We start from the raw sequence: 19,514 nt of genomic DNA on the forward strand, positions 1-19,514 counted from the left end.
AGGCTCCTTTGTGTGGCCAGTGGGTTTAACTTTGTCATGTTCCCACTGACACTGCAGTCTTTTCTGTAGAGCTGTGTCGTCTGTGCTGTGCCTCTCTCATATGGATGACATGTTTTCACGGGCAGGTTTCCTAATTTTTCTTCAGCTGTTAGAGATGTAGCCTATTCATCACTGGGAAGTGTTTGCAAAAGAAAATAATTTTTGGTCTTCTGAATAGTCGTCACCTTTTGGAAACTTTAGCAGTTGGATCCTTTTGATTCTTTTGTTTTCCTAACTCATTTTATCCACAATTCCTACAAGAAATAAGGAAAAAAACACTGCTAGAAACTATTGAATTTAATAAAAAACACTGCTAGAATTTAATCATAGAAAATCAGCATGTGGGCCCTGCGCCATGGCCTAGCAGCTAAAGTCCTCACCTTGAACGCTCCACTTCCCATCCAGCTCCCTGCTTGTGGCCTGAGAAAGCAGTCCAGGTCGGCCCAATGTCTTGGGACCCTGCGCCCTCGTGGGAGACCTAAAAGAAGTTCCTGGCTCCTGGGTTTGGATCGGCACAGCACTGGCCATTGCGCTCACTTGGGGAGTGAATCATCGGACGGAAGATCTTCCTCTCTGCGTCTCCTCTCTGTATATCTTTGTAATAAATAAATAAATCTTAAAAAAAAATCAGCATGTGTAGTAAATTTTGGTAAATAAATGTAAAGATGTAAGAATCACTTTTTAAAAATAGAAGACAATGTTGGGCCCGGCGGCGTGGTCTAGCGGCTAAGGTCCTCGCCTTGAAAGCCCTGGGATCCCATATGGGCGCCGGTTCTAATCCCGGCAGCTCCACTTCCCATCCAGCTCCCTGCTTGTGGCCTGGGAAAGCAGTTGAGGACGGCCCAAAGCTTTGGGACCCTGCACCCGCGTGGGAGACCTGGAAGAGGTTCCTGGTCCCGGCATCGGTTGGCGCGTACCGGCCCGTTGCGGCTCACTTGGGGAGTGAAACATCGGATGGAAGATCTTCCTCTCTGTCTCTCCTCCTCTGTGTATATCCGGCTTTTCAGTAATAATAAAATCTTTAAAAAAAAAAAATAGAAGACAATGTGATCTAAGTTTCTGTAAATATTGCCTAAGAACATTTTTTTCTGTTCAGTGACTAACTAGAGGAGAATACAGCCTGTTGTCTTTGGAACTGGATTGTGTAATTATCATTTTTATTCACCAGGGACATTGTCAGTCCGTCAAAGCAATTAATTTTTTTCAGAATGATTTATGTTTACTTTTTTGAGAGTCAGAGATTTTATGGTCATGGTGGTGATAAACTCTCATTCACTTTCGTTTTCCAGATGTCTGCAATAGGTTTGAGCCATGGCCAAGTCAGGAGCCAGGAATTCATGCCAGGTCTCCCATGTGGAGTTTTGGGCCACTATTGGTGACCTGCCATGGTGTGCAGAGGCAGGAAACTAGAATTGGAAGTGGATCCCAGATTTGAAGCCACGCACTCCAACCTGGGTAGCAGTTGTTTCAAAGTCTTCACTGTGATGCCAAACATCTGCCCATGCCCTGCATGGTTGCTTATATCTGTATCAGTCTGGAGAGTTGCTGTATCTTCCTTTTATCTTTTGGTGTTTCTTTAAGACATTTTATCTTTATTGCTTTTCTGTGATTGATAGAAAACAGAAAATCATCAATTGTCATATTTTTAAATCTCATCAAATTTTTAAAAATATTATCAAAATTTTCAGTGAAACAAAGATGCAGACTTTGAAGATGGTGTCTCAGTTAAATTATGACAGTGCAATAATTTGGACAATGCAGTATGTAAGTTGCATCATGGTTTGTTCACTGTGGCATCAAACTCTTAGGTCAGATGCTGGCCACCTGCAACTTGGTGGCTAACTCTTTTGGCAAATAAAAGTAGATTGGAACATGATCATATCTGTTCATGAGTGTGTGGGCTTTTGTACCGTTGTACCAAGTTTACAGTTTGGATAGTGGCAGAGACAGATTATCCTTGAAGGAAAAGTTTGCCAGCTTGTTTTGTTAGGTGATCCTTTGTTTCTCTTTAAATTTTATTTTAGTCTTTCAAGAAATATTTTTTATCAATAGGGAGTCCCTGCTGAAGGATAATGAGAAATAATAATAACTGAGTATTATGAAAAAGTTCGCTTTCAAGGTAGAGGTAAAATAAGGAAAGATGCAGTCTTAAATTTGTTAAAATTTTAGTGAATCTCTGTATTAATTGCAAGAAGAACTGAGTTCTGTTTCGTTACTGAAGCATATAGTAAATATTGTTTTCTTTTTGGAATAAAAAGACTTGTAAGAACAATTGATCATGAAATATCAACCCCTGTAAAAAGTTAAATTTGCCAAAGAAAGGAACTTGTCAAGAATAAGTTATGCCCGATGAATTATGATAATATGCGAAGGGTTAATTCCTACACATTCTTATTTTGTTACTTCATGTTTCTAAAAAAAAAAAATGTTTTTTTTTTTTAAAGCATTTATCCAACTTATCCTGGCTGGTTTTTTTTTGTAATTATTTTATTTTGATTATCTTTATGTAATTGATTAGAGCACAAAGGGTCAAGGGCTACAGGAAAGTGGGTAAAACTATTGTTTCCATATTATTATTATTATTTTCTGTATCTGGGGTAAGGGTGAGATGAAGGGAGAAGCCCCACTTAGCCTCCCACCCATCCCAGGGTCCCTGAAGTGTGGCATGCTCTGAGGGTCTTGATCAAGTGGTTTTGATAATTCAACACTTCTGAATTGCTGCCAATCTCGCCATTCCAAGTACAGTGAAATACTGCAGAATCCACTGATAGACATAGTCCACCTTGGAGTCTCCATTTGCTCAGATTTTCAGTGCCAACACATGGCTGGTGGAATTGATGATTTGTTTTGTCCTCCATCCTCTGTTGTGGTGCCAGGTGTCTGTTGCAGGTTCCGATAAACTGCCATACCCTGCATGTGCACCTGGGTGTGCTCTCCTCTGCTCCATCTGAGCCTCTGAGGAGGCTCAGCTTTGACTCTTGCATGGTCTGACCATGGAACCTGCACTTCTCTTCATGGTTGGTGTTCTAAGTCCAGCAGTTCAATTGGGGAAATCCGCAAAGAAACTTTGTCCAAGGTGATCCCAGACCAGATTCTTGTGTGTGCTTGCCAGTACAGGGTCTGGCACGGTCCGTCACCCCAATAAGCTTATGCACATGCTGGCAGTTGAAATTGCTGGGTCAGTTCTGTTTCCAGACCTGTCTTCTACACTAAACAGTGGGTGTTGTATTCCAGCCTGATTCTGCCCAGCACACACTCATCCCTCATGCAAGCCAGTGGGAACCACAGCCTAGTCAGAATGACCCGCAGTAACTCCCACCAGGCTCGCCGCTTGTCCTAGTTCCCGTGTTTGCCAGTATATACAGTAGACTAGTCCAGTCTGTCCCACATCCCATTCAGCTCAATGGGCATTGAAGCCTAGTTTAAACCAACTAGGCCCATTATCCAGTCCACACACCTGGTGGCAGATGCCATTCTGTCTAGCCACCATTGCCCCAGTCCTGGTTTTCATGCTCTCCAGTGTGAGTGATAACCCAAGAGGGAGGTGCCCACTGTTTCTCTACTGGGCTACTCCTACTCCTAGAACATGTACTCTCCAGGTGGTTCTGCAGTTTAACTTGACAGAATTAGCCTCCAGTGTGAGCATCTGCCAGTTGATGGTGCGGCAAAGCCCAACCAACCCTCACCCACTCTTATTTATGCTTGCACCACTCAAAACAGTCAGCCCAACCTGGCTTTTCCCTGAGCCAGCTCACATGAGATCCACAGGTGTTGTAGCCCTGCCTGATCTGGTCTGCCCCCATCCCAACTCATGCTCTCCAGTGGGAGTGGCAGTCCAGCAGGGCGCCTTCCACTTTTCTCCTTGTGGTTTTGCCCCTTCCCTCTCTGGTTCTCACATGTGCTGGCTGGGTACTGTGGCCCAGTCTGCTGTGGCCCCCCTTGCCTCGGCATTTGCCAGTAGGTGCTGTAGTCTGGTCCACCCCCAATTCTAGCTGACATTGGTGAGGGTTACAATCTTTGCTGTTTTTTAAAACAAGGAAACATTTAATATATATATTAAATTTGCAGTTCTGCTCTCATTCATTTTAAGAGCTCATCTCATATTATTCTTTCCTGTTGAATCATGCGGTTATCATCATGGGATATAAACTATCAGTTTACATTTTTTTGTGTCATAAATTATAGATATTGTAGCATAAATTTGTTTTTGAAGATAGGCTTTTGGGTTTGACTTTTATGTCATCTAAACCATTAAGAATTTTTTTTTGAGTTTTCAGTTTTTAAAATAGTACAGTTAAAATTTAGTTCTGAGAAAATTTAATTTTGTGAAAAATTTAATTCTGTGAAATTTAAATTGAAACTGTGACAGCCTAAGGAATAAGTTAGAAGTATTGTAAGTAATATATACCTGTCATTTTGGGTTTTACAGTGAGAAATGCATGTTGTGATCCTCTCATTAAGTTCACGTTACTGCTTTAGCTTTTATTAATAATTGTTACTGAGATTATTTTATTTCAGCAATTCCTGGGGAGATTGTACTTTGAAGTAGATTCTTAACTTGATTTTAGAATTTGATTACAAAGCATGATAGTTCTTATTTTCACAGGAAGTTTTCTCTTAATAAGATAAAGCTTAATGAGAATTTTTAATTACTAATTAACAATTAAAAGTCAGATAAGCACGAATTTTAAGAAGAGACTATTATAGCAAAATGTGTTCCTGTTGGTACAAATCAGAAGAGCTATCAAAAATTAATTACCATCTAGTTTTTAAGGACATTTTGATGCCAAAGTGATAGCCCATACATGTTTTGTTTTTGTTTTTCAAGGCGAGAGGAGCTGATGTGCCAGAGATTCCTGGAGATCTTACTCTTAAGACATGTGGCAGTACAGCCAGCATGAAGGTTAAACACGTGAAAAAGTAAGTTTTATTCTATGGTGGGTCTGAAAGGATTCCTGGAAATGAAACCAGCTCTTTTGTTGTCCTCAGAACTTTTGTCTAAATTCCTTATTAAATATGATTTCTGTGCATCCGTTAGGTTAGGCCATTCCCTTGAACTGTAGCTCACCAGTAAGTGCAGCAGGTCTGCAGATTATTTGCATGTCTATCTTTATTGTTTATTTTTATCATAAAACGATGAATACTATTGTGTTTAAGATCACATTTCTTTAACAGGAATAGAGCAAGCATAACCTTCTTGTTATTCTTAAGGTTTGTTCTTATTCATTTAGACAAATAGATGTGTCACTTACAAAGATTGCTAGATTTCGGTTTTCCCTTCAAGGGCCTAAAGTAGATTCCAAGAGTTGACTGCTAAGTGAAGTAGCTGAAGGTATCCTGTTTTGCTTTAAATGTAAAAGCTGTCTTTTCACTTATAAAAATATTAGATGGATGTACTTCCTGTGTATGTAGAGGGAAGACAGGATAAAAATGTTCATTATACATCCAGGTCTCCAACCACAGGACTGATGGGTTGTGACAACATTCACAGGTAATACATGGTTTTGTACTTTGTGTTGCTTCTGGTTAGAAGCTGGCTGTTCAGAATTAATTTCCTTCAAATTTATATAAGTATATTTTTTGTGGATACTGACTTAGGTGAAGATTAGATGAGTGTGTGTATAATATATATAATATATACATATGTATCTTGTTTTTGATGTGTGCACTAAATGCAAATATTTTATTTGATTCTGTGTGTTTTTTGAGACAATTTGTGTGGCCCTACATATCACGCGCATGTGCTTATTAAGTATTTTTGCTTGCATGAGCTCTCAGATTCACTGTGCTTTCTCTTTAGACTTTGTAATTTTGACTATTACATCATCATAATTCTATTTATTTTGATGTACTTCAGGTTACCCTTCACTAAAGGTCACTTTCCGAAGATGGCTGAGTGTGCGCATTTCCATTATGAGAATGTTGAGTTTGGCAGCATACAGGTATAGTCAAGATATTTTTTAATGTCATGAATGAATTATTTATACACATACACACACATGCAAATATAAAATACTTTTAATTCTATTAATGTCTTACTGGTTGAGGTAATTTTTAAAAAAAAGATTTATTTTACTTTTTTTATTACAAAGTCAGATATAGACAGGAGGAGAGACAGAGAGGAAGATCTTCCATCCGATGATTCACTCCCCAAGTGAGTGCAACAGCCGGTGCTGTGCTGATCCGAAGCCAGGAGCCAGGAACTTTCTCCAGGTCTCCCACATGGTCGCAGGGTCCCAAGGCTTTGGGCCATCCTCGACTGCTTTCCCAGGCCACAAGCAGGGAGCTGGATGGGAAGTGGAGCTGCCAGGATTAGAACTGGCGCCCATATGGGATTCCGGGAGCTTTTAAGGCGAGAACTTTAGCTGTCAGGCCATGGCGCAGGGCCCGGTTGAGGTAATTTTAAAAATTCCCTTCTGTTGATTAAAACAGAAGCTCTGTGTGAATTAATTTCATAATTCATGCATTAAATTAACCATCAGATTAACATAATTAACATATATCCATTAAGTAAAGTCAGTTATTTCTCCTTTCTTTGTCTGGTATTATGTCCTGAATCATATATCGTGTTCATATGTCTGTAGGTCTGTGGAATGAATAGCTTTGTGTTCTGAAATTATTTAACTTTCTTATTTTCTTAATTAACTTTTGATACTTGGCAGATTAAATTGGTTTTGCTTGATTATTTTTTAAAAATACTATGTTAGTGGTTTTTCCATTTATTTATAATTATAGAATCTAACTTGTTGACCCAGAGTTAAATAGTTCACTCTTTTTTTTTTTTTAAAGATTTGTTCATTTTTATTACAAAGTCAGATATACAGAGAGGAGGAGAGACAGAGAGGAAGATCTTCCATCCGATGATTCACTCCCCAAGTGAGCCGCAACGGCTGGTACGCGCCGATCCGATGCCGGGAACCTGGAACCTCTTCCGGGTCTCCCACATGGGTGCAGGGACCCAATGCATTGGGCCGTTCTCAGCTGCTTTCCCAGGCCACAAGCAGGGAGCTGGATGGGAAGTGGAGCTGCCGGGATCAGAACCGGCGCCCATATGGGATCCCGGAGCTTTCAAGGCGAGGACCTTAGCCGCTAGGCCACTGTGCAGGGCCCAAATAGTTCACTCTTGCTATAAGTTATTGACAAGTTAATATTTTTTAAAAATCAAAAATTTTATTTACTATTTTGTGAAAATTTTAATTTTTATTTTTTGTATTTCAAAGAATAATATCAAAGAAGGAGAGACACATATAGAGAAAGGTCATTTATCTGCTGCCTCACTTCCCAAATGGCTGCAGTGTCCAGAGCTGAGCCAGTCTGAAGCCAAGAGCCAGGAGTTTCCTGCATGTCTCCCACAGGGGTGCAGGGACCCACGGACTTTCTCAGACCATGAGCAGGGAACTAGATGGGAAGTAGAGCAGCTGAGACATAAGCTGGCGCTTATATGGGGTGCTGGTATTGCAGACTGAGGATTAGCATACTGTGCCACTAAACCAGCCCATTTTTAATATTTTTAGAATGATATTTTCTTAGGAGAAAAAAGACTTTTTTATATATTCATCTTTTAAAGTAGGCTAAAAAGTTAAAATATTTTAATTTCTGTGCATTATATAGATAAGGTTCTCTCCCTTTTGCTGGTCACCCCGGTTTTCATTCTTTCTACAAAAGAAAACTTAGAAGACGTGATTGATGCTGTAATGTTTATAATTTTATTTTGTAGCAAATTAGATCAATTTGTTCTGCAGATTCTATGAAAATGACATTCATTTGTCTTTCAGATTGATAACTTAAAAAAGCATGAGATTTGTAATACTTGATTGTTATGACATCAAACAAAGATATTTTGTTGGTTTAATGGATACATCCCTGAAATTGCAGTTACCAATGATAAATTTGTTAGGAAGAGCTGAGTAAGAAAATAGTACAAGGGCCCGGCACAGTAGCCTAACTGCTAAAGGCCTTACCTTGCACGTGCCGGGATCCCTTATGGGCACCAGTTCTAATCACAGTGACCCTGTTTCCCATCCAGCTCCTTGTAGCCTGGAAAAGCAGTCAAGGATGGCCCAAAGCCTGGGACCCTGCAGCTATGTGGGAGACCTGGAGGAGGCACTTCAGATCAGCTCAGTTTCTGTCATTGCGGTTGCTTGGAGAGTGAATCAGCAGATCTTCCTCTCTGTTTATCTGTCTTTCCAATAAAAATAAAATAAATCTTAAAAAAATAGTAATGAATGTATTTTCATTTTCTGGCAATTAAGTGTTGTAATATATCTGATTTCATAGGCTACATTTTAGATAAATTATTTTCTAGTTAATTCACTTATTTTTATACAAGGGTGAGATGGACTTTTTTAAGGCAACTTGTGTTGTGCGAGAGTTTTGAAGTACATCAAGAACAGAATTAGTAATCTAGAGATCTAAAATCAGATGAAGTATGTGAAAATTTGATGTTATTTATGTAGTAGATCAGGAATTTTCTGATTTAAATTGAAAACAAAACTGCTCATGGTAAGTGTGTTGTCATGGAATAGAGACAATACTGACTTCAGTTAGCAAATATCTATTTTAATTTTCTTTCTGGTCTTTAAGAAGCTTGTAACCTGCACGCATCGTTTGTCCTTGTTGGGTTCTCATATCTATGTAGTGAATGAGGTTTTACCAAAGAGCAGCGTAACTGTTGACTTCTGTTATTCTGCTTTATGATTGAAGAGTTCACAGTGGGATCATTGAGGGTGTGGGTGGGGAAGAGTCATCACTCGGCTGGGTTTGAGCTGAGACGTTGGTCCCTGCTGGTCATGTTAGGGTGCAGCCCGTCCACTGAGGACGATGGTTAGTTGTGGTAGGCGGGCAGGGACCTATTTGAGGGAGTTTCTACCACTGGACAGTCTTACAGTCTTCATCTTAAAGAGTTGCACCACTTTACATTTTTCTGATCACTCGTAATATTGTCCACCTGTAGCTCTTGTACTCAGGCTAAAAAAATGGGTGAAAAAAGCTGTGATTATTTTAGCTTGTGGCCCTTTGTAAGGCAGATGAGATGCATGTTTACTGACAGACTTCTGGGACACAGGGACTGAGGCAGATCAAAAGAAATCAGCCATGCTGTACCTTACCACTCCCCTCTAGAACCTTCCCTCTGTGTAGGCTCTGTCTGACACCTCTGCTATGAAATTCATTCTACAGCCAGTTTTGCTATGCATTTGTTTAATATCTTTGGAGATGGATCTGTTGTATCGCCTAGGGTTGTTTTCCTTCTATTCCATGTTGAGATCAGCCAGCGTCATATGCCTTTGGAAAAAAAAAACACTAGTTTCCACTAACTAAGCTGTAGAGAGATAACTTGTAATAAGTATAAAGCAACCTGCTGTACTTACATATTTATGTTTTTTTGATTTGCTGTTCTCTTTACATTTTTATGAACTGATTGCTATTCACGGGAAAACCAAAAATAATGTAACTCTCCTAGCAGTTAAATTAGGAGTCTTATTTGTTATTTTACAACTACCTTGCTTTTTGTAATAGATTTATTTATATATTGATAGAGTTACAGGGAGAGGAGAAAGGGGGAGGCAGGAGGGAGGGAGGAAGGGAGAGAAAGAGAAAAAGAGAGAGATCTTTAAGAGATCTTTAGTCCACCAGTTTTACTCCTCAAATCATTATAAAGGCAGCAATACGGCATTCTGTCAGGTCTCCTACATTGATGGTAGAGACCTGGATATATGGGCCATTATCCTCTACTTTCCCAAGGCCGATCAGGGACCTGGATTTGAAGTATTGCAGCTAGGACTTGAGTCAGTGCTCTGATGTGGGCTGTTGATGCTGAAGACTGCAGCTTAACCTGCTGGAGCAAGAGTCTGGCTCCTGTTATTGTTCAGTTTATCTGTATTTTGAAAGAGTCAAAGCATCATGCATGTGTTTGTGTGCAGTTGTGTACGAAAGAGAAAGAGAGGGAGAGCGATCCTACTGATCTTCATGCACTGGTTCACCCCTAAATGGCTGCTCTGGGGAGTGGTGATACAGGCTGAAAGCAGGAGGGCACCACTCAGCCTGTGTCTCCCATGTGGGTGATGAGCCTACAAACTCCTCTGCTTTCCAGTCCTGGTAGGAGGGCCTAGATGGGGGGCCGGCAGCCGGAGTATGAACTGTGACTCAGATAAGCGGGACTGGCATTGCAAACAGCAGTTTAAATGCTTTGTGCCACAATGCTGATCCGAATCCTAGCATGTTTTATTCTAAACATGTCTATGAAAAGTGAATGCTGTATTACTTATTTTTAATGTAACATTAAAAATACGTTCCAAGAGGGGGGAAGAAAACTCAGTAACATATGTCTGTGATAGGTTACCAGTCCTGTACTAAACAGCTCTGTCATATGTTGCCTGTTTAGTATCTAACTTTAGGACTTTGTGTTAGTCTGTTTCGTGCTTTAGTAACAAAAAAGCTGAGTCTTCATATGTCATAAAGAAAAGTTCAAAGTTCCAGAGATCCAAAAACAAGGAGCTGGCATTGGCATCGTGGCAAAGGATCATCCCTGGAAGAGCAGCAGAAAAGGAACCTGCTGCATTTGAGGTGCATCAAGTTTGTGGGCTGGCCAACCTGCTGTCTAGAGAACTAAGTCACTCTGTGAGACCAGCATTACTCTTTCCCATGGATGGTGCCTCCTTTGACCTAGTTATAACCTTCCATTAAGACCTGCCTTTTAGAGTCCACCACCTCACCACTGACACCCTGGGGCCAGGCTGCTAGCATGAGAACCTGTCTTTGGAAGACACACTTAAACTATATCCAAAACATAAAGGCTTCACCTCTAAAAATTTTTTTCTTAGCTCTATAAGTCTATTTCTTAAGGAAAAAGTCAGAGTTACTTAGAGTGAAGAGAGAGACAGTCTTCCCTTACCCTTCCTCCTTCTCCCAAGAAGGCTCCAGTGGCCAGGACTGGGCCAACCAAAGCCAAGATTAGGAGCTTCATTTAGAGCTCTCACATGGGCATTCAGGGTCCAAATTCTTGCCCCATCTTTTGCTGCTTTCCCAGGCCAGTAGCAGGGAGCCAGATTGGAAGTGGAGGAGCTGGGTCAGAAACTGACACCCACGAGCTATCGGCATTGCCGGGTGCAGCTTTACTCCCTGCACTTCAGTGTTGGTCTCTCAGTTACCAGTTTTACTACAGATAAGACAGGTGCTTATAACCCGGCGTAAATGTAAATAATCTGAATCACTGTATCATTGCCATGTAAGATACAGAGGACATTTTCCTGATCTTTGAATTCTAGCCTTGTTTATACATCTGACACTGCTTTCTCGTTGAATGCCTACCAGACATCCACAGCTTAGCCTGCCCGGAACAGTCTCCTCTCACATCTGCTCTTTCTCTTGCCTTCCCATTTCAGTATGTAGCAGCTCTGCTCTTTCTGTTCCACAACTGATGACCCTGGAGGCCTTCTGTACTTCTCCCTGTCAGTTCTCACATCCTATCCATCAGTGAATTTCTTGTTTTAGTCTTTAATATACTCACAGAATATGATTGCATATGCCAGTTTCTTTGCTGTCACCCTACCCTGAGCCATTGTTAACCTATTGTGGTTGACACAGCAGCAAGAGTGATTTAAAAAAAAATACACACACACACATGTATGTGTATGTATTTGAAAGGCAGAGTAACTGAGAGAGAGGGAGAGGGAGACAGAGATAGATCTTCCACATGCTAGTTTACTCCTCAAGTAGGCATAGCAGCCAGAGCAGGCCAACCCAAAGCCAGAATTCTGGAACTCTTGTTGGAGTCTTCCATGTGGGTGTCAGGGTCCCACACACTCAGGCCATCTCCTGCCTTCCCACGTGCTTTTGCAGTGAGCTGGATAGAAAATGGAGCAGCTGGGGTTTAACCAGCAGCTATATGGGATACCAGCATTACAAGCAGTGGCTTAACACTCTGTGCTACAACACTGACACTTGAAATGACTCTTTGCAAAAAAAATCACGTCTTGTCAATTTTTCATAATCCTTCAGTTAATTCTCATTCTATTAGAAGGCAAATTCCTCAATATTTAGTACAAGTGTTTGTGAGAATCCTGTCCTCTAACCTTTTGGACGCTATCTCCTCTCTCCTCAGACAGAACTTCCAGATGCGGTGACCTCTTTTCTCCTTCTCCAGGGCACACACGTGCCCTCCTTATGGAGTTTACAGTTTGTTTTCTCTGCTTCCAAGCTCCCGCCGGATGTCCATACACTGTGGTGAACTTTCCTGCTGAGCCACTTGCTCCAGTGCTGTGTTCTCAGTACACGGTCCCTACAGAAGACTGAGCCTGGTCCCCAGCATTCCATGCTGCCCCTGTGCTTGTTTGCCCTCCAGAGAACGTGCCATCATTTGGCCTATTGCATATTTTATTGTTTTCTTTCTCTTTTTTTAAAGATTTATTCAGTTTATTACAAAGTCAGATATACAGAGAGGAGGAGAGACAGAGAGGAAGATCTTCCGTCAATGATTCACTCCCCAAGTGAGCGCAACGGCCGGTGCTGTGCTGATCTGAAGCCAGGAGACAGGAACTTTCTCCAGGTCTCCCACACGGGTGCAGGGTCCCAATGCATTGGGCCGTGCTTGACTGCTTTCCCAGGCCACAAGCAGGGAGCTGGATGGGAAGTGGAGCAGCCGGGATTAGAACCGGTGACCATATGGGATCCTGGCATTCAAGGCAAGGACTTTAGCCTCTAGGCCACGCTGCCGGGCCCTATTGTTTTCTTTCTGCCTCCAGTGCTGTCCTTTACCAGCATCAAGAACCGTGCCTGACACATGAAAATAACTTAATACATTTTGCTAAATGAATCAATCAATGAAATGAACAGGCAAACTTTATATTTGAAGAGATGAATTGATCTTAAAAATGTTGTTTTACTATTTTATTTTTATTCATTTAAATTTACGCTTGTAAGAATATGTATTCCTTTTAATATGGGTTTATTATAAAGCATCAAATTGAATAGATGTTTAAATATATGAAGGCCAGTTAAAATGTCTTCATATTCTGTCCGTTTTGTTAAGTGTGTGTTATGTACCTATTGAACTTTTCTATGTACTTATGAAATACATGCCAGTGTCTGTAAATAGCAGTAGCTAGCTGTGTGTGTTCTTTAAAATACACGGGTGGAAGTCTACTTTACAGCGCCTTGAAACTTGCTTCTTTACTTGAAATTGTTATCTTGGACTTATTTTGTCAATTCAGCAATTTGTAATTACCTTTTGCTTTTATATAGCTATGTGGTATTTAAAGTGAAATATTAATTTATTCAATCATTGTGCTGTTGATGGAAATTTGGGGTTTTATTAATCTATTCATTAAATCACATACTCTGAGGTGATTTGTTAGGCCCGAAGTGTATGTATATTTTGACATGGTAGCATTTATTAATTTTTACAATATTGCCTGTTTGTAGATGATGAGAATATCTGCTCCTCGTGTGAGATTCCTAACAGTGGCAATCATTATGGAACGTCTTACTTGTTTTGTCCACCCAGTAGGTGAAATATGACATTTTGTTGTAGTATTTTAGTTATGAGTAAAGTTGTACTTTATTTTAGACTTCTAAATTATTATACTTCTTCTGTGAACTATTTGTTTTGTCTTTACCACTTACTTTTCTCCTTTTGGAAAGTTACTGTTCTTTGAGGCTTTTCTGTCTTAGCTGTGCTCTGACCCATAGATGACGGTCTGGGAATAGATCCACCAAGAGTGATCAAGGTGAGCATTGTGGATCCAACAGAGTGGCAAGTGGGTCATCTATTTAGGAGAGCTAAAGCTTGTTCCGTGTCTTATAAGGATCTGAAGTGTTAGGTGCTCAGGTCCCCAGTTTAGAGAGAGGAATTTGTGATTAAAGGTCAAGGATTTCACAGATAGTAAACAGGAGATTCAGGATTTGAAACCAGGTGATCTGTTCTTAAATCATTCCTTTGTTTTAACCCTGTTTGTGCTTGGTACAATGAGTGCCAAGCCTGTGTATACATATACATTTTTTTTTCTGGTAGAAAATAAGCCTTAGATTGCATAAATGTATACTGGTTTCATTTCAGCTCCTTCTTAGCGGCACCCTTAGACAGATGATCTACCCATTCTGTTTAGGTCTCAGTTGAGCTGTGAGCCATGCTGTAAGATAGCATTATGTAAGGAGAAGTGACGTTGGTGTGGTGGATGGTAGGTATGTTCTTACTGAGCCATATTCACTTGATCCCGTGTAAGGGTTGCTGTATGTTCATCTTGTTCTTGCTTTTACTATCTTCATGCTGAGACAGAGACTGGTTCTGAATATAGCAAATGCTAGCTAACAGCTGGTGTTCTTTATAAGCTAGTGCGGCTGAACTGTGAGCTGTGATTTAGAGACCTGAGGTGTGTCAAGGTGAAGAGGAAAAGGATATACTGGTATATATGAGGCAGGAGAGATTGTATCTTGGCATCTTCTAATTTTAGTCCACTTATTTAGAGCATGAAAGCTGTCCTTAAAAATTAGTACTAAGAATTTCTCTTTATCATGGAAATAGACTGTGGAAATATGTTTACATTCCTGGAATACATTCTAGTGGATTATATAAGCTTTAAAAAGAAATGACTTTCTTCACTCTACTTTTATAATTTTGCATATATGTTGGTTAGGGATGCTAGCCTTTATACTAGACCACTATCCTGAGTTTGGAGAATTTCCACTGGCTGATGCTCGTTTTCTGTTAAATCAGTGCTGTGAATTAGTTAAGTACCTCTTTGAAGATTTGCTAGAATTTGTCTTTGAAAATTTTGAGGCCTTGATGACCAATTATGAACTTAATCTTTACCATTTGACTTTAGCTTCGATTATTGTTCTGTTAAATTGTTTTGTCTTCTTTAGCTCATTTTTAAAAACATTTATTTATTTTTATTGGAAATGCAGATTTATAGAGAAAAGGCAAGACAGAGAGATCTTCCATACATTGGTTCACTCCCCAAATGGCCACAAAGGCCAGAGCTGAGCCTGTCCCAAGCCAGGAGCTTTTTCCAGGTCTCGCATGCGGGTGCAGGAACCCCAGGCTTTGGGCTGTCCTCCAGTGGTTTCCCAGGCCACAAGCAGGGAGCTGGATGGGAAGCGGAGCAGCCGGGACACACACTGCTGTCTGCATGGGATTCTGACGTGTGCAAGATGAAGATTTAGCCACTGCGCCATTGTGTCAGGCCCAGCTCATTTTAATCATTTATATTCTCATACAGTATTGTCAGGTTACTGTAGTATTTCAGATTTATGGATTATAACTTAACAAAAGACATTCTAAAAAGTTGATCTTATTGAAGAATTTGTGGCTTTATTGGTCGAGTTGTTTTCTTTCCTTATTTCTGTTTTTACCATATAATTCCAAGGCACATTTTTTCACAGTTTACATTTTTGTTTTGTTTTGCTTTTGGAATCAGAAGTTCTTTTTGCCTAGAAAACAGTTAAAAATAACACGTGTACTTATTAGAACTTGTCTGTTGAAAATTGGCTTAGTAATAATTGTCTTCTTCAAATATTGATACTTTACTGTTTATACCTCTTTAGAAAAATGAAATGCTACAGGTATTTTTAGTAGTTCATTTGTTTTTAGCTTTTTTTAAAAAAATTAAGTCTGCATATGTTTACAAATATTCTACTAGATAGTATTTTGGCCACACTGTATAGCTTTTAAAAATTTTTAAATGTTTTGATGTAAAAATGTCTGTGTTTTTTAGAGAAATTAAAAACCTCAAAAAAGAGATAGAAGATCAACCATTCAGAAGCTTCTTTTTGAACCAAAGCAGTATACAGTTTTGTGCTTTATAAACTCATTCTAAAAACTGAATTTCTTTTTCATGTTGTAATATTTCTGTTGTCCCAAAATAAAGATTCACATTTCACAAAATATTTGTGTGTAAGAAAAAAAATCTCTTGTACCACTCCTCCCCCCACCCACTACCCCGACCCCCCGGAATGGTGAATAGATTTGTGCTTTATTAGTTCCAGGTGGCCATCTCTTCCTTGTCTTCCTTCTGTGTTTTATGTTGTGCTGCCATCTAGTGTGGAGAATGGCAAATCAGAAGTATTTGTTTTCTATTTTCCCTTTTGTTTTCTTTTTTTAAAATTGCATTTCATTTATGACATAGTTTCATAGGCTCTGAGGTTCCCCCAACCCCTCCCCATACCCTCCCCACATGGTGGATTAGTCCACCTTATTGCAGTATTACAGTTCAAATCCAGTCATGCTTCTTTCCTTGAAAGCATGTGCCATGCATAGAGTCCAGCGTCTTATTGTCCAGATAAATTCAACAGTTTCTTGGGGAGACAGTCTCTGGTCTGAAGGCAGAACTGGCAGAATATCATCCTGACCAATTGAAAGCCATAACATAACATTGATAACAATTTGCAACATTATGGAGTAAATTGACATGATATTGAGTGACTCATATGTTAGAAAATGCAAGTTCTTAACCACATCCTGTGACTACTTCATTGACATTTCAATTTTAGTTTATATACAACTGGCTTCTACCCACCTTAAAATGGCTATAGGATACTATCCAGCTGTCTCATGTCTGTTTTCGTTTTTGTATTTAGCAGTTCATTGTATTGAAGCTAATTTTTACTGAACTTGGCAGACTTTAGGAAAGTCTGAACTGGCTTATAACTTTAACAAGGCATATGTCAACAGTTGAGGCACAGAACAGTCTTAGGAGGCGTGTGCAGAGAAATCTTCAATACCCCAGTGAGGAGTAACTTATTTTCGTGCCGTACCTAGTAAGGTATAAATAAAACAAAACAACAACAGCAACAACAAAAATTAGAATAGACAGACAGAGAACAACAAGGAAAGCTTAGAACCAGACAGAAAACAGTCAGTGGGGACTCACATATACCTTACTAGGTAGGACATGTTTTCTGTTTTTGTGATTGTCTGCTTGAGTTAATGTTTTCCTTTTTACCAGGTTTCATAAATAGCATTAAGTTAACTGAATGTAAGAGCTCAGATTTTGATAGTTATAAGCATAAAAAAAGAATCAATGTAATACTTGTGCCTTAAGTTTTTTTTAATGGGAAGCGCATATGCAGGGGCTGTTTTGGCTGTTGGTGTTTTTTGTTTGTTTGTTTGTTTGTTTGTTTGTTTTTGTCATTACAGATTCTTACTTTGACCCTGGGAGATGAGGAAAGAAAGGAGTGAAGTTTGACCACAGTCTTAAGAGCAATAATATAAAAAAGTAAAAATTGTCACTTTAATAGACATAATCAAAAGTATAGTTTTCTCTTTATGTGCCAGACATCATACTGCATTCTGTTTGCATTAAGTCTTCACAAGTTTTATAACAGGACATTAAGGTAAAAAGAGTTTTAAGAATTTACTTAAGATAATAGCTGGTAAGTGAAGAGGCTTATATTTGAATGAAGGTAGTGTGACCCTGGAGTTGTTCTACATGTTCTTTTGTAGTATTAGAACAGAGTAAACTGCAAGAATGGTTACTTTACCAAGAAGGAATAAGCCATGCTCTGAATTATCCTACATCTTGAATGTATTTGAAGTACAAATATAATCTTGCAGCATAATTCATGTGATCTTCAGTAAATTCTTCATCCTCAATGACTCTGATCCTCAATTTTCTCATTAAAAATATCTGAAAGTGTATATATTCCAATTATGTAGTAGAGTACTGTGAACATTAAGTGTGATGATTTAAAAAGAAACCAGATTGCCCGATGATTGTTATTTTTTATTTTTTGAAACAATTACAAAGACAGAAAAAATACTTCTGTCTGCTAATTCACTCTCCCGGTGGCTGCAGTTCCAGGATCCATGAATTTCATCCGGGTCTCCCAAGTGAGTGGTAGGGGCTCCAGCATGGGAACCATCTTTCCCGCTTTCCCAGACCGTGAGCAGTGAAGTGGATCAGAAGTGGGACCACCAAGGCACAAAACGGCATATGGGATTCAGGCATGGCAGGCAGATGCCTAACCCTGTATCCGCAGGGCTGGCCCCTGCTCAGTGATTGCTAACGTCCATGAGAGAAAGGCAGAAGATTTGACAAAGCACCAAGATGAAATCAAATCACCATCTGTGACATGTAGAAAGCCATGCTAAATGTTGAGGCCAGAGAGGTGGCCTCAACCAAGTACTGTCCGTCAGTGAGTCATTACATTACCAATAACAATGAAGAAGCCAAGGAAAGGTTCCCTTCATTTTAAGATGCTTGCAGCTTAAAAAATTAACTTGCAGATATTTTCAGTTAAATCTTGTTTTAGAAGGTTTGTACTAGTACATGTGTAAATTTGAAGCAAAAACCATACTAAATTGCTTTTGTCATCTTACCACAATATTTAGTTTTTCTCAAACCAAAAGAAACACACTTTTTAGTCCTAATTTTCTGCACTTTGTATAGTAATATTACTCCATTTTACATGATGGAATCATTATTGCTCGAGGAGGAGGATTTGGGGTGTTCAGGTGGTGAGTTAGCAGGCTGCTCTCCTCCAAACACTGACATTTAACTGTATCTAATTTGGGATTATCGATGCCAAGAATTAGATGTGTAAAAGCAGTTGGACTGTGAAAAACTCCATCTTTAGTGGAGTCGCAATTCCACATGTGGTTGAACTTGGCTTCATCTGCTTGATGAAAAGTAGCTTAGTTGGGGTGGGCATTTGGCCTGGTAATTCAGATGTTGATTGAGAAGCAAGCATCTCATTCAAAGGGTTCTTGTGGTTGAATCCTGGCTCCACTTCTGATTTTGACTTCCTCCTAGTGTATACCCTCCAAAGCTTAAGATGATGGATTGTGTATTTGGGTCCCTGCCTCCCATGTGAATTTGAGGTTTGGGGTGAGAGATCAGGCTTTTTTTTTACTCCAGTAGTAACTGGTGTTGGTTCCCTTGGCCCCAGTTCCTTGTAGAGTGATGTTGTGAGAACCAGATACACCCTGTGTGTATGATGGGCTTTTGATCTTAAGAAGAATTCTGCAGTTTTGGTCATGTATAATAGCTGATGCTTCTACCTACTCTCCCTTCTTAAGATGCAAGGAGAGAACTTTTTTTTAAAAAGATTTATTTATTTATATTGCAAAGTCAGATTTACAGAAAGGAGGAGAGACAGAGAGGAAGATCCTCTGTCCGGCACTGCACCGATCCAGAGCCAGGAGCCAGGAGCCTCCCCTAGGTTTCCCACACGGGTTCAGGATCCCAAAGCATTGGGCCGTCCTCGACTGCTTTCCCAGGCCACAAGCAGGGAGCTGGATGGGAAGTGGAGCAGCCGGGACTAGAACCGGCACCCATATGGGATCCTGGCTCATCCAAGGCGAGGACTTTAGCCTCTAGGCCACTGTGCCAGGCCCAGCAAGGAGAGAACTTTGCTCTGCAGTGTAAATAAGCTCTCCCTGGGGAAAAGAATTGAAGATCTCCATTTCAGAAACACTCTGGAGTGTAAACATGCAACTCAAGGGAGAGATGAGATTTTATGACTCTGGAAGGTTTTGGGGT

At 39.9% G+C, this 19,514-nt stretch overlaps 2 protein-coding genes across 3 annotated transcripts in view; one reads left to right on the top strand and one right to left on the bottom strand.

Annotated features, from left to right (window-relative positions):
• The window catches only part of ARHGAP32 (Rho GTPase activating protein 32), a 309,647-nt gene that overhangs the window by 147,561 nt on the left and 142,572 nt on the right, over window positions 1–19,514 (top strand). Inside the window, exons 3-4 of one of the 2 annotated variants that reach the window (XM_058664112.1) lie at window positions 4,868–4,959; window positions 5,897–5,981. In XM_058664112.1, coding sequence (XP_058520095.1) covers window positions 4,868–4,959; window positions 5,897–5,981 — 177 coding nt within the window. Of the gene's footprint in view, window positions 1–4,867; window positions 4,960–5,513; window positions 5,531–5,896; window positions 5,982–19,514 lie in introns of those variants that run through there. The other variant, XM_058664113.1, reaches the window with a different exon arrangement.
• The window catches only part of KCNJ5 (potassium inwardly rectifying channel subfamily J member 5), a 253,758-nt gene that overhangs the window by 1,579 nt on the left and 232,665 nt on the right, over window positions 1–19,514 (bottom strand). The window lies entirely within an intron of this gene.

The sequence above is a fragment of the Ochotona princeps genome, chromosome 4, assembly GCF_030435755.1.
Source record: "Ochotona princeps isolate mOchPri1 chromosome 4, mOchPri1.hap1, whole genome shotgun sequence".
NCBI classification, from domain to species: Eukaryota; Metazoa; Chordata; class Mammalia; order Lagomorpha; family Ochotonidae; genus Ochotona; species Ochotona princeps.